General features: G+C 40.3%; 1 protein-coding gene across 8 annotated transcripts in view; it reads right to left on the bottom strand.

Moving 5' to 3' along the window:
• Positions 1–13,413, bottom strand: part of RERG (RAS like estrogen regulated growth inhibitor) — a 110,168-nt gene that overhangs the window by 18,601 nt on the left and 78,154 nt on the right. For all 8 annotated transcript variants that reach the window (XM_075115144.1, XM_075115113.1, XM_075115108.1 and 5 more), the window contains exon 3: positions 44–100. In XM_075115144.1, the coding sequence (XP_074971245.1) occupies positions 44–100 (57 nt within the window). The remainder of the gene's footprint in view (positions 1–43; positions 101–13,413) is intronic.

The raw sequence follows: 13,413 nt of genomic DNA, 5'->3' as shown, positions 1-13,413 counted from the left end.
TTATATACAGCGTACCATTTGTACAGAATAAAATGCAACCTACCTAGCGTTGGGTCATATTCCCAGATGAACCGTTTGGTCAGGAAGCGTACAACAAGAGCTGGAGGAACAAAAATACAACATTGAGATGCACAAGCCATCAACTCATCTGTTTTTTAAAGCTTTCCCAGCAAACTTTTCTGTGTCAATGAGCATGTAGCAGCTCCCCTGAATGGTAAGCAGAATTCCGTGTTGTTTATTGCAGCAGTTGAGACCTTTTCTCTGTTTGTGGTCCACTTTACGCTTTTGGAGGGGGGGAAAGAAGTGAAAAAACCAAACTCTTTACAGTGTTAATCATCTACCCATGTAACAATGCAGGACAAAGAATACCAAGAGGTTTTTCTATGGTAGTCTCTAACTTTTTTCCACTTTTTTTTTTTTTTGTTACAATAGCTTCTACCATTAAAAAGCCAAAACAACCCCATTTACAGTGCTATGAGCAGATGACCTTTGAAAAACACGTTATTTTGGATGCTCTAGATTTCCAATAACCAGTGGAAAAAAAAAGTTGGCACTTTTTGAACCAGGATGCTTTGAAGTTTCCAAACTAGGGGTGTTCAAAATAATTTAATTCTTCAAAACTTTCCCTTCAGATTTTAAGCCTTGTAAGGTAAACATATAATCGGCTAAATAGCTTCCTTCTGTATTTTGGCATGCCTGCCTTGCAACAATTTATCTTCCATGTTTTGCCCACTTGTCACTTCAGGCCGTCAGCTATAATATTTTAAAGCAATGGTCAACAAATGCTATTAATGAATTTGCAAAAGTAGAAATAAAGCTTTTCATTTTGGACCACTGGGTAACTAGTTCTCGGTTTCAGTTTGTGGGCTAAGATCTTGCTACTTATGTTCTTACATTTGATTTTTTCTATCCTTCCACCCTCCTTTAAAAACAACCTATAAAGGCTTTGTCAGGATATTGATTATGTTCTAATTTAAAACTAAGGAGTGCCTTGAATTTCTAGTGGTGTAAATGAAGCGTTCACCACTGCCAACTATTTAAAATCCTTTCTGTGTTTCTAAAACGGAGCTAGAGATATCAATGCAGTAGCTATGATTGCAGTGATTTCACCTATAGGAAAAGTTTTCCTTGTCAGCCCTACAGGATAGTTCCATTCTTCTTTCAGTTGCAGACAGACAGTAAAAGGTGACAGCTTAACCCATTTCTGATCCTTTTCAAAATTAAAGCCATGAGAGTGCCCCACATACTGGATTTCTGTGCCCAAGAGCAGGACAAGGCAACGCCCTGCAGAATAAATATAATTAATTAAGCTTTGTTTAATCAGAACCTATTTTTTAAATACAATCAGAACATCAGTTTTAAGGAAGGTGTAACTATGCTTCACACTTGGATGGGTAATAAGAAGTTGATCCTAAGGAAATGAGATCACTAAATAAGAAGAAATTTTAAATTGGTGTTATTTTAAATTTGTATTTTCCTTAGGAAATCTTATTTTTTAATTTTATTAGCTTTTGCAGAAATGCTCTTCTTGGCCCTCGGAGTGAATGTGGCAATTCTTAGCCAAAGTAACTTTTCAAGTCGTTGTCTAATGTGGGTGTCATTATTCTTCAAGATCTCCACGTAGCTTATTTTCCATCCATGATCATGTCTGCACCAGGACTTTTTTCCCCACATTTTACCTCAGCTGGAATAGTTTAAACATCTTGATGTTTCAAAAGTTTGGTCATGACTGTTCTCTAATTGCTAGTAATTGCTTCTCTAATTGCTGGTCAAATACACAGCATGGGGTTTTTTCCTTTTTTTTTTTCTTTTTCTATTTTAACTGGGGAAGTGATGGAGGGTAAACATTTTCCTGACATGCTTTCAGAAGACTCCTTACCACCTTCCTTTTCAAGAACAGATTTTAAAAATGCTTTCTTCTTTCACGGTCATACTCTGAAGAAGAGGCAGTGATGTGCTACCTGTGTTGCAGTGCCTTACCCTGTACCTCTACCTGGAGTTGCTAATGGAGAGAGAGAAAAGGTGGAAGACAGTGCGGGACCCTGTCCAACTATTTTCGTATTTAAACATGCTCCACTTATAGTTATGATAACCTTGTACTTGTAGATGGAAATTGCTGGAGAGGAGGGTCAAAGTGATGAAAGGGACTGGAAGGAAGTCTGTCAAGCACTAATGTCTGAAACAGGTGATAGAGCAGCAGCTCTGAAGAAAAAGAGGAAGAAGGGCTGTTTTGGAAGTAGCCCAAAAGAAGGAGGTGAGAAGGTGACAAGTGATAAGAAGGAAAGGTAGAACTGGGCCACAGCTGCTGAGATGAGCCTGGGAGAAGAAAGGTACAGCTATGTACACAAGATGAAATGGTATGGGTGTTGAGTGCTACAGCGGCAAAGAATTCAAGATCACAGATGTAAGCCCTGGTGAGGAGGTAAAAAGTAGGTTGTATTCTTCTCCAGCAGGGAGGCTTGTATGCAGCAATAACAAATAATCACGTATGCAGGAGGGAGCTGGGGAAAAGAAAGGAAGGGTAGGAGGCGGCTGGCACACATAGGGCCAGATGGCAATTAGTCTCCCTTGCTGGCAGGTCTCAGCAGGGAGCACAGCAAGCCCAGCGAGTCGCTCGCTAGGCACTGCCAGTAATAAAGTACTTGCATAAGGCTTGCTTGGGCCTGGTGAAAGGAAGAAAATGCCACCCCAGCACAACCCCAGGTAAGAGGGGAAGTGTCATCTTCAGAGCCATGTAGTCTGTGCCAGTTTTGGGGGAAATGGTCACAGCCCATCCTATGGAGCTTTTCAATTCCACTCATTCTTACAAGGCTGAAGATTAGCAGCTGCATTTCACAGATGGGGAATGTGAGATGCTCTTGATCCAGTGTCTGTCCTGTTTATAACTACTGCAGACTACTTTGGATGGGAAATGTCTTCACTTTTGCTTAGCAGATGGGTGCTTAGCAGATGGGGCCCTGACATCCAGTTGAGTATTAAAACAATGTATGTGACACTGCTATCTCATGACACTAGTCAATGAGAGGAGAGCTGGGAAGGGCATCCAAGTGCTTGGGCTGCCAATCCACAGACCACTTTGCTGGCTTGTGCTGCCTGCCCTAGCAATGGTCCCCCTAGTGCAGGGGTATTGCTGCAGAGCCATTTTGTTTATGTTGAGCTCCCTTACTGCCAGATTACATCACTTTTTAGTAAAATAACTTCTGCCAGTGGAAGAATCGGAAGTAAGGATATTAGGAAGTCACTACACTTAGAGCTGTAGCGCTCAGATTTCTGCTGCTGGCATAAATGATGCTTCAGGCAAAGCAATAAAATTTTTCCATGTCCTTAGCAATGCTGCATAGAAACTGTTGAGATGGGCATTACTTCCTTCTCACCTTAGCAAAGGTGTGTGACCCTGTTTGACCCACCAGCCTTATTTAGACATGCTTAACTCTAATACTAATAATTAATGAGCCAAAAATAACCCAACACACTAAAAAAAATAAAATCCAAATGCTGGGTTTTGGCTGAAAGTAATGTTGAGGTTGAGAATGTGTGAAATGCATTTTTTTTTTTATGAAATTAGGTGACTAATGCCAATGTCCATACTAAAATGACCATTTCCAGTGCTTATCCTCAAAGAAGATCAAATGTATTTTGAAATAGGCAGGATTTGGATCAATGCAGTACCTAATAGGAGTGAATTTCATGGTCCTCCACTGACACCAGTCCAGGCTGTTCCCCAAACACTTGTGGAATAAGAGAACATGCAGGATTAGAAGATAAGAATCTCCAACAAACTGCAATTCGGATTCCTGCTGTGTTTTTCGGAGACATGACCATTACCTAAGGGAATTGATGTAATGTCCCAGCAAAGGAAGAATAGGCTCATGTCTCTCTCTGCCTTTCCTTATGAACTCCCTTCCAAGTCAGCTGTTTTGTACAGGGTTTATATTAGGGCAGAACTTGGCCCAGGACTTTCATTCACTCATGTTTAAACATTCTGCCTTAGAAGTTATTCTTGGAGAAGAAACATGACTATCTGTCAAATACATTTGCAGTGTAACTCCACTGAAGACAATGAAGTTATATCAGGAATTAACTTGGCATATAAACTGAGATTATCAACCATGTAATTAATCAGTTTCTTTGGGACTCAGTTTTAAAAATCTTAGTCCATATCTTTTGGAACATTTGTTTTTGTGGTGTTTTGCTTCTTGCTTTAGATCTTTGTTTGGATTTAGTAACATATAAATGCTCTGGCTAAATTTACAATCTGCCTCAACACATATCTTCATGAATTTGTTATCGTTCCAGCTAATACAAGCTGAGCTTTTGGGGAAAGAATGGAAGCAGGGTTTTATTTGAAAAACATCCCCCTTCCCCAAAAGCTACACAGTTCAAAGTTATTCTAAGAAAAATAACAGTTTTCCACAGTGAAATAACTGTATGATGACTCTTTTATGCCATGAGAATTTTCAGCTATAAAAATGGTCTGAAAGTAGTCCCATTATTTAACTTATCAACAAGTCCATTCCTGGTGCCATGATGATGTGTCATCAGTAAACCATACTTGGCAGGAAACACCGGAGTGGCTAAAACCAGAGGTTATAATGATCAAAAGTCACTTTCACAAATGAAGTATTTAATTTTTTTAAAACATATTTTTGTTAGAGAGTTCACCCCCCAATCACTGTCTTGGAGGCCCCTCATGTATTGGAATTTCAGTCCCCTTGGAGCATGTGGTGAGCTCCAGCCTGCAGGATGGCAGTGCCACAGGATTCTGGCATGTGCTGACTCCTTCAACAGCTCTATGTCCAGCTTTGGGAAGTAATGGTTTGTTTTAAAGGCACTACCATGTGAATTTAATTTGCTCCTGAAAGTGTAGGTTGTTTGGGGGAGGGGGGGAGTATGGATGGGTTGGGGAGGGGGCGGTGGGGCAAATATGAACTTATTACGCAGAGTCCTTTCCTGATCCTGGTACGTCATAGATGTAACCATGATTTCTTGCTCTGCGTCTGTGGGCCTGGGTTTGACTCAATTTTGACAGTATCTACAGCAATTCAGTGATGTGGGGATATGAGTGCTGAGTGAGACATCAGCAGAGGATTTCTCTGCCTTCCCTCCTCTCTTGGTTTCTTCACTGTGGTCACTTATGTTGAGACCTAACGTGCTTGTAGTAAACTAGAAGGTAAATTTAATGGTGCAAACCAAGATCAGTGGGGGGAAAGGAAGAACTATATGAAGTATAAAAATGGTCTGGTTTACATTGCCTTGCTGTTTCAAACTCTGCATGTTTTCTGCATATTTTAGTCACCGTCTTAAGCAGTGAACTGTTCAGAGAAATTACTGTGTATGCTTGTATGTTTTTCCTGTAACAGCACAGTGAGGTCCTCCACTTGACTGATGATATAAATAGCAAAAGTATATATACTTTTGCTATTTATATATAAAAGTATACACTTTTTAATATGCTCTGTATATATTGCTATACAGTGCATATATATAACAGCATATATATACACCTCTGTGTGTATATATACACTGTGTAATAGTAAATACAGATTAGGATTCAACAGCTTTGTGACAAAATGTGTTGCTGTTCCCTTTTGGAGGTTATGTTGCTAAGTGTAATATAAGCAGTTTTTCTTCAGTGGTAGTGATGTGGGCTCCAGTTCTGTGGACCCAAATCTGAATATCAAAAATGGTTCAAAAGTCTTTTTATTATGGTGGGTTATAAAGGGACTGGAATACCTGTCTCAAATCTATACCTTCATCCCTGCTGCAGGATCATGGATGAAACCAGCATCCCATGTTCAAGTACTTTGAAATCACGAACATACTTTCAAATGTCAAGCTTAAGCACTGTATATTGCATTTATTTTTACAGTAAATAATACTTTACATGCTGAATATGCACGTAGCAGGACTCCAAAGACTGCTTCAGATGCTAATTTAATTAGATGTCAATAACTGACCTTCTTTTGACAAGCTGTTTGGAAGGACTCTGCTATTGTGGAAGAGACAGAGACCACAGTTGCACTCATTTGTGTTTTCTAGCCCGTCTTCATCAGGATATTAATCCTTTGGCCTGGCAAAATGTCAGTGTAATTAGTGTAATTTTTAAAACAGCTGTCACTTTTCAGTTTCTACTACAAAATTCTGGGGAGTATTTCTTTTGTTAGTGGAACTTCAGTTTATCTCAGATGTAACTGCATTTTACTGCTGTGGGAAGTACCTGATTTTAGGAACTTTTGAGTGGAAAGGGTCTGGAGAAAAGCAACTTGTTTCAAGGAGCTAATCTGAAACTCTGGCAGTCCATACCATAGTGCATTTACTAATTTCATCTCAAATGTCTTAATAGCAGACTGGAAGGAAGCACTACATTGGATTATTTTGCAAGCACTTTTTAATTGCGAGGAATGATGCAAACAATAACTTGTGCTTTTATCAGAGCATGACATTAGTTTACTTCTGCTGCCACTAAAAATGAACGTAAAAGTCATTGACTTCAGTGTAATGAAACTGATGCTTGCAGGCGCTTGTGAAACGGAAAGGTGAGCCACCCATTTCCCGACTTGCACAAGGGTAGTTGCTCTACTTATGCTCACACTTATTTCCAGGGTGACTGTTTACCCAGTGCTCTGCTCCCTGTGTGTTTCTGCTCTCTTGCTCACCAACCAGACCATATGTGGGCTGCCCAGGTTTAGGGGTGCTACCTGCCTGTGTATGCCCAGGCACGGGGTCTTGTGGGTGCTCCAGCTCTTCTGCAACATCTATCTTTGCCTGGTCCTGCTTTCGCAGGCTTGCAGCTTTCATGCAAACTGAGTGTGATGTAAGAGAATTGTCAGTATCTCCCTTCACTGTCAGAGATGTCTGGCTCCCAGGTTAGAGGCAAAATTTGCCACTGCTCGGAGACTGGGGAGAAAGCAATCTTGGCACAGATGTGTTAGCAGAACGAAGCCCACTTTCCTTATTCAGTACTGAATACGGAAAATATGGAAGTTGTTTGTCAAAAGTTTTGGCTATAACCACATCCTAATGTTGATAGCAGGAAGTGTTTCTTGTCTTGCTTCTGGTGTGGTAATTTCACAATAAAAGAACCTCTCTGTATATTAATTTGGATAGTCTACTGTGGATTTCATAAAATACACAGCATTGTAGTAGTTCATCCCATCGCAATGGAGCAGGAAGATTTTTGTAGTAATGTTCACCCCATTGCCTTCAGTGCTGGAGTAACTTTTTCCTTTTCTTTTTTTTTTTTTTTGTAATAAAATGGTTGCTGCATATGGAATACAAGCAGAAGGATTAATTTATATTACGTTATCCCATTCCATAATATATTGGTTCAATGTAAGGTTGTTTATTTCACAGGTCTCCTCTCATATAAAAGATAAATGGTCAGACTGCTGTGTCAAAGGGTTTTGATCATTTTAGGAATGCAGTGTGTAATATCCATACTTCTACCATTTCTCCTCTCTTGACTTTATTGTATAACTTGTTATGTCGCCCCTTCGTGAAGACTAAACTTTCTGGTGTGCTATTACTAACACATATGGTTTTCCAAAACAGTTAATGGTAACACCTCCACATGTTTGTGTGTCTGAGACAGAGTATATTTGTGATCGGGCTGTAGAGCAAGTCTTACAGATGAAATCACACAAATAACTGTTATTTTTCTAGATGAGTGACACAGGTAAGGTTTAAATTTTCATGCTGTTTTGAAAGACACCAGGAAAAGTAGAACAGGATTCTCAGTATAAAACTTTGACACAAACACCACCCCCCATCTCAGGGTGAAAAATAAAGTTTGACTCATTTGAGAAAGAACTGAAAAAAAGAAAGCAAATCTTTTCAGAAGAAAGAAGGGGTGGATAGCTTTTTCCTTTAAAAATACAGTACTTCATTAAGACAATGGCAAGATGACAATTTTCAGTGGGCTGTAGCTTTTTGGTATTTTTTTTCCTTACATTTCTCCCAGTGTTGGCTTTACGGAACATCCTACTTTTGGTCAAAATAGTTTGTCATCTTTAAAAAGGAAACAGAAAGAAAGGAAATAAAGGAGGGAATTCTATAATACTTTAGATGGCAGGATGACCTTCTGGTTATTGTCTAAGCATTTTTGTATAAATTAATTTTTGTTGGAAAACGTACTTTGAACAGAAAGGCTATTTTTTGGAAGGAATTTAGTTTTTTAGATTTCTCTTTCAAAGAAAATGCCTGAACACCTTACCATGTGTTTTCAAAGAACCTGTAATTTAAGAAATGCAGATTTAAAACAAACAAACAAACCCAATATCTCTAGCCTCCATTTTGTTCTTTTATTCACTGCAGTGTTATTTTGTATTGCACAGGAGAAATGTGTGCGAATAAATTGGTTTTTTTTTAACCAGATGCCACTGCTACAGGGAGATGGCAAAGATGCAGTTTCTTGGCTGTAGCATCCACCAGCTACTCGGCTTCAGCTGATCTGTGTGTACCGAAAGGGTTTAAAGTTGATTTCGCCCTGCTGGTGCTAAAGGTGCACACAATGTGAGTTACTTGAGTGGAGCTCCTGAAAGGAAGAGTTGCCTGGCCGTTTTGGAGATGCCCTGAGCTGCAGGTAGGACTGTGTGGAGCTGCTGCCTCATTCCCTGCTAGTGCGGAGGGAGTAACATGCATGAGCAGAGAAGGAAGCAGCAGCCAGTGCAGTGCGGGAGTGGGGATTTCTGTTGCTGTTCTGTTTTTTGGTTTTGGTTTGGGTTTTTTTGTATTACTTGTGTTGTTGGATTTTGTTCTTTGGGCTTTTGTTCTTAAGGCTTTCCTTCAACTCTTGCTCTGATCTCTGCTTTCTCTCCCTTCCCATGCTCAGAAGACAAGAGCTGAATAGGAGAAACTGGAAGAAAGGGGAGAGAAGTAAAGTTGCCTTATAAGAGAAGGTCTGCATGTCCTGGGAGAGCCGCAGACCCCTTTCCCAGGGAGTAGGGGAGGGAGCATGGTCTCATGCCCAAAGGAGATGAAGAAATTTTTCCAACAAAGTGAAAAGCCAGTTCTATGTGAATCTTTGCTCAGGGTTAAGGACTGGTCTACAAGGCCCAGCTGTTCTGTGAGAGCATCCTGGCTGCCAGCAGCAACTTGGACATAAATTCTTACCCCTGCCTAAGGGGGAGGCTGCTGGTAAGGAGCTCAGCAAACCACTTTGCCTCATGCTGGGGTTAGTGCTTTGTGATCTGAAGGGCTGGCTGGTGTTTCATCATCCTACTGACTGCTGTTCTTGCCCGGAGCAAAAGGCATTTTGTTTCTTGTGGTATGTCCAAGTCTGACAACCTCATTCTGGTAAGGTGCAACATATTCTTTTGCTGCTAGGCTGAAGATTTAGTGTAACTCTAAATGTTTAAAAATAGGGCTTTATCAGGCCCTGGTGAGTCAGCCTGAATGAGAGGGCAGTTAGCGTACTATGAGCAAGACCACTGGCATTAATGCTGTATTAGTGCCTGTATTTGTAACCTTCATGATGGCAAAAACTACCTTCATGGAAGTATCTTGCTGTGCTATTATTTCAGCACAAATGGTAACTAGAAATGGCATAAAGCGTACCTTCTCTCAGTTGCCTCAGAAAGCCAGTAATGTAAGGGGATGCAGGACTCCCTATTTCATTTTGGTAGACAGCACTGGTTGTTTCTGTGTGGTCAAAGTGTGAACAGACTATCCTACACGCTCTTCGCCTTGGCCTGACTGTAATAATTTTCTCATCTTATTTTAAATCTGTGTATACTTTATCAGATGAGACTACAGCTCACATTACATGAAAAGCAAGCTGTTCCTTGGCTTTTTCTGTGATATACTTCATTTCTTTTACATGCACACCCTGTCTTTCTGTGTTTGGTTCCATGGAAATGACCGATTACCTGGAAAAACTTTACACTGCAATTACAATCCAGCTGGAGTAGGATATACAGGAAAATCTTTAAAGATCCTCTGTCCTGTGCAATTTCTAGCTTTCTTTGACAAAGGAGCTTAGGAACTAGAAGTTCGTGTCAGCCCTATTGGCTGATTTGTGGCTCACAGATCAATCGATGCTTGCCTGTAAGGTGCTTGTGTCACAGGGAAATGAAGAATTAGGCAACAAAATACATTGAAAGCTGACTCATGGATTTTTCTTGATCCTCTTTTTTTATAAGCCTGATGACATAAGTGTTGATAAATGTAACACCTTTTTAATACAGTGCAGAATACAATATTTATGGGAACACATTCTTTTCAAATAATGCTATTAGGTGATTTTTGCATTGCAGCTCCTTGGCTACCTGGAATTTTAAAGGCTGAAGATAAGGAACTGGGTTTTTTTCTGATGGGTTTATTGCCAAGTACCTGACCGAGACACCTGGAGAAGTTCCCAGAAGAATGAATGGAGAAAGGCATGTGAGAACAGATATATCAGCCAGTGACATAAACCACAATGGTTTGCAGGCTTGTGTGACTAGTTACTAGCAACATAGTGCATAATCTTCCAACTGCCTCTAGCATCTCATGGAAAGTGGTAGCAAATGTCCTGACGGCTGGTCTTGTGTTTTACCTATGCTTCCCCCCCACCTTTTCTCTGTGTTGTTAAGACATCTGCTCATGTTACTTGCTTGCCACCTGGAATCCTGAACTTTTGTTTGTACCAGCAATTTATTTTTTTTTAAAGTAAACAGCTTTGCTGCTATACATGGGGAATTAAGAGACACAGCCACAGAAGCAGAGAAGCTCTTTAAGTGACAAAGGTATAATTTCCACAGCAGTGTTTGTGATACTAAAGAACAAGAAAATTGAATGATAGAAAGGCTATGATCAACAACTGAAGTAAAATGTAAGTTAAATGCTATGGATCACTTGTTTCTTTCTCATAGTACAAAGACGCAGGTGGCAAAGTGGAGAAATGATTAACTGAAGAAGAAAGCTCAGCCTGAATAAAGGTTTTTCTAACAGGCTCTAGAGATGCTCATTTCTAGAGGCAAAAAAAAGACCTTAAGGGAGATGGGACTGGTAGTCACCTTAACGGTATCTAACATCATCACCTCCTTTCTTTTGTGGAGCAGGCTGGAAGAGCAGGTGTGGGTAGAGAACAACTTTTCATAAATCACTGCTGACCAAAGCCTGTTTAAATCTGAAGCCTACCTGGTTATCTGCCTGATCTCACATCACTGTTCATCCCATACAGCCACTCCCAGTAGGAAGATTAATTCACCCCAGAAAAGGGAAGTAATGATTTCCTATGACAGCTTTGACATGTTAGGATGGACAAAGATAAGCACTGCCACATGGTCCAGCCAGTATATTACACTTGTGCCTGGTGTTCTTCGTTCCCAGTACTAGAGACGGTGTTAATTTAAACTAATCCATTGTTTTGATAAACAGCTATCATCTCCTGTCTCTGGGTGCAGCTACAGTTTTATAGGCACCAAATGAGTGCTCATAATGTAGGGGTTATTATTAGTCTTCTGCTTGGAACCTGGACACAGAATCCTGGGAACTGTTCAGAGTAGTTTAAAATTGTGTGTGTGTGGCAGGGGGAAAAGCATGATCTAAATTTAAATGGTACATTTCTGCTTTCATTTCCAATATTTAAGGCCATTCAGCTAATAAACATCATATGTATTGAAACAAAATAAAAAACACAGTAGTAGGTAATGGATGCTGTAAAACCTCTGACTTATCTCAAGTCTGAAACTTGGAGGATTAACATAACATAGCTTATGATGTTCATCACAGCTGCCAGGAGACCTGGCCCTGCCTCCCCAGAGTGCAATAGCTACAGGGAGTGTTCTTCTGGTCTCAGCTAGTTAATTCTCTATACTTAGTTAAAAGTCTATATTAAGAGGAAGCTCTGCTACATATATTCATGCTGAATAATGAGTTATACCCCAAAAATCTGAGGTGCTATCTGTGTGAGATTTTCTTGTCCATAGAAATTACACAAATAGCAAAGACAACAAGTCATATATACAGGACTCTTCCAGTCATTATCTCATTCAGCGGTTTATCCAGTTTCAAGTGACCTTAGTGATGGGATTTTCTTCATTCCTGTTACATGAGGCTGCAAACAGCAAGTTCCTGTTTGTTCTAGGGGGTCGTTAAAAATGCCACAGCAGTTCAGCAAGTGTATTTTGTTATTGTTCCCTGCTAGGATCCTTTCCTCCATCCTGAGGTTCATTAGGTACGTACCACTGCAATGATAACAGTGCCAGGTGCTCAGAGATCCTTCAGGACTAAGGAAGTTTACAATTAAAATATTAACTTGTATTATTTTTTTCAGGCCAGTTTGATAAACCTCTCATTGCTGAGATTTTCTTCTAATGCTTTTTTAAAGAACACTTCCTAAGTTTCATCCCATGATTTTTTTAGAGTGAACAGAGAGAATATAAACAATTCCATGTTCTCTGCCAGCATTTGAATAAAGCAATACACATTTTTCCTGTTACTGCCCTGCAGAGCGCTGTATACTGACTGCAGCAATCTGCGTTTACTTAGCCGTTCACAATGACATCATATGAGCTGTGAGGAAACACAGCCCTGGGAATCTACAATTTGACAAGTAAGAAAACCTCCAATTGCTCATAATGAAGGCTGATGCAGTGGCTAGGGAGCCAGTCTGAGACATGGTATAGATTCATTGCTTTGCCATGCTTTTTTTGTTTGGCTTTGCCCAGAATAATGGGTGATTAGATTTTCAAAGCTATTAGTGTGCCCAGCAGGGCAGAGAGGTAGCCAGTGTGATGCCAGATAGCATTTAAATGGTGTTGGTCTCTAAGAATGCCTTTCCCCAGTGTTCTCCCATCTGTCTGTCTCCACCAAGTCTCTTATTGTCAGTCCCTAGTCTGTAGCTCTCCAAGTCCACCCACCCAGTCATGCTGACTCATGTGTTTGTACGGATGAACTCTACGTGGAATTAATGAAATTATACTGGTTCAGAAGATGCCCTTTCACCAAGACTGCTGTGTTGTGTGTTGGGGTGGGGGGTGGGGTTTGTGGTTTTTTTGTTGTTGTTGTTGTTTTTTGTTAACTGTGATCATTCCACTGATCTTGAGAAAGGCATGGTGCCTCCCACAGCCGAAGTGGCCAAACTGAGAGCAGAAAGTGGTCTTGTGAGAAAGGTGAGGAATGCTTAAATTAGCTTTGCTGCTGGAGAAAACACACCCAGTAAGTGATTTCACTTACACTAGGGCATTTCTAGAAATTTATTTTGTGACCTATCTTCCTCTTTCAGCCCCTCAGCAGCTTTTGTAAAAATTTGGTCTTTAGTTTCTCTGCATATTCCTCAGTTTCATCTGGAGCCTGGGTGTAATGGTACTGGTGCTGGGATAAACTGATTATCACTGCAGATAGGCTGATGCTAACAAAGCAGAAGCATTTTTGAAATATAAATAGTACTTTTCACTTGGATGCTGAAACAATGCTCTCACAGGCTTACCT

The sequence above is a fragment of the Phalacrocorax aristotelis genome, chromosome 1 (assembly GCF_949628215.1).
Source record: "Phalacrocorax aristotelis chromosome 1, bGulAri2.1, whole genome shotgun sequence".
Lineage (NCBI taxonomy): Eukaryota > Metazoa > Chordata > Aves > Suliformes > Phalacrocoracidae > Phalacrocorax > Phalacrocorax aristotelis.
Note: the sequence above shows the minus strand (reverse complement) of the source record. Positions and strands in the feature narration are given on the sequence as shown.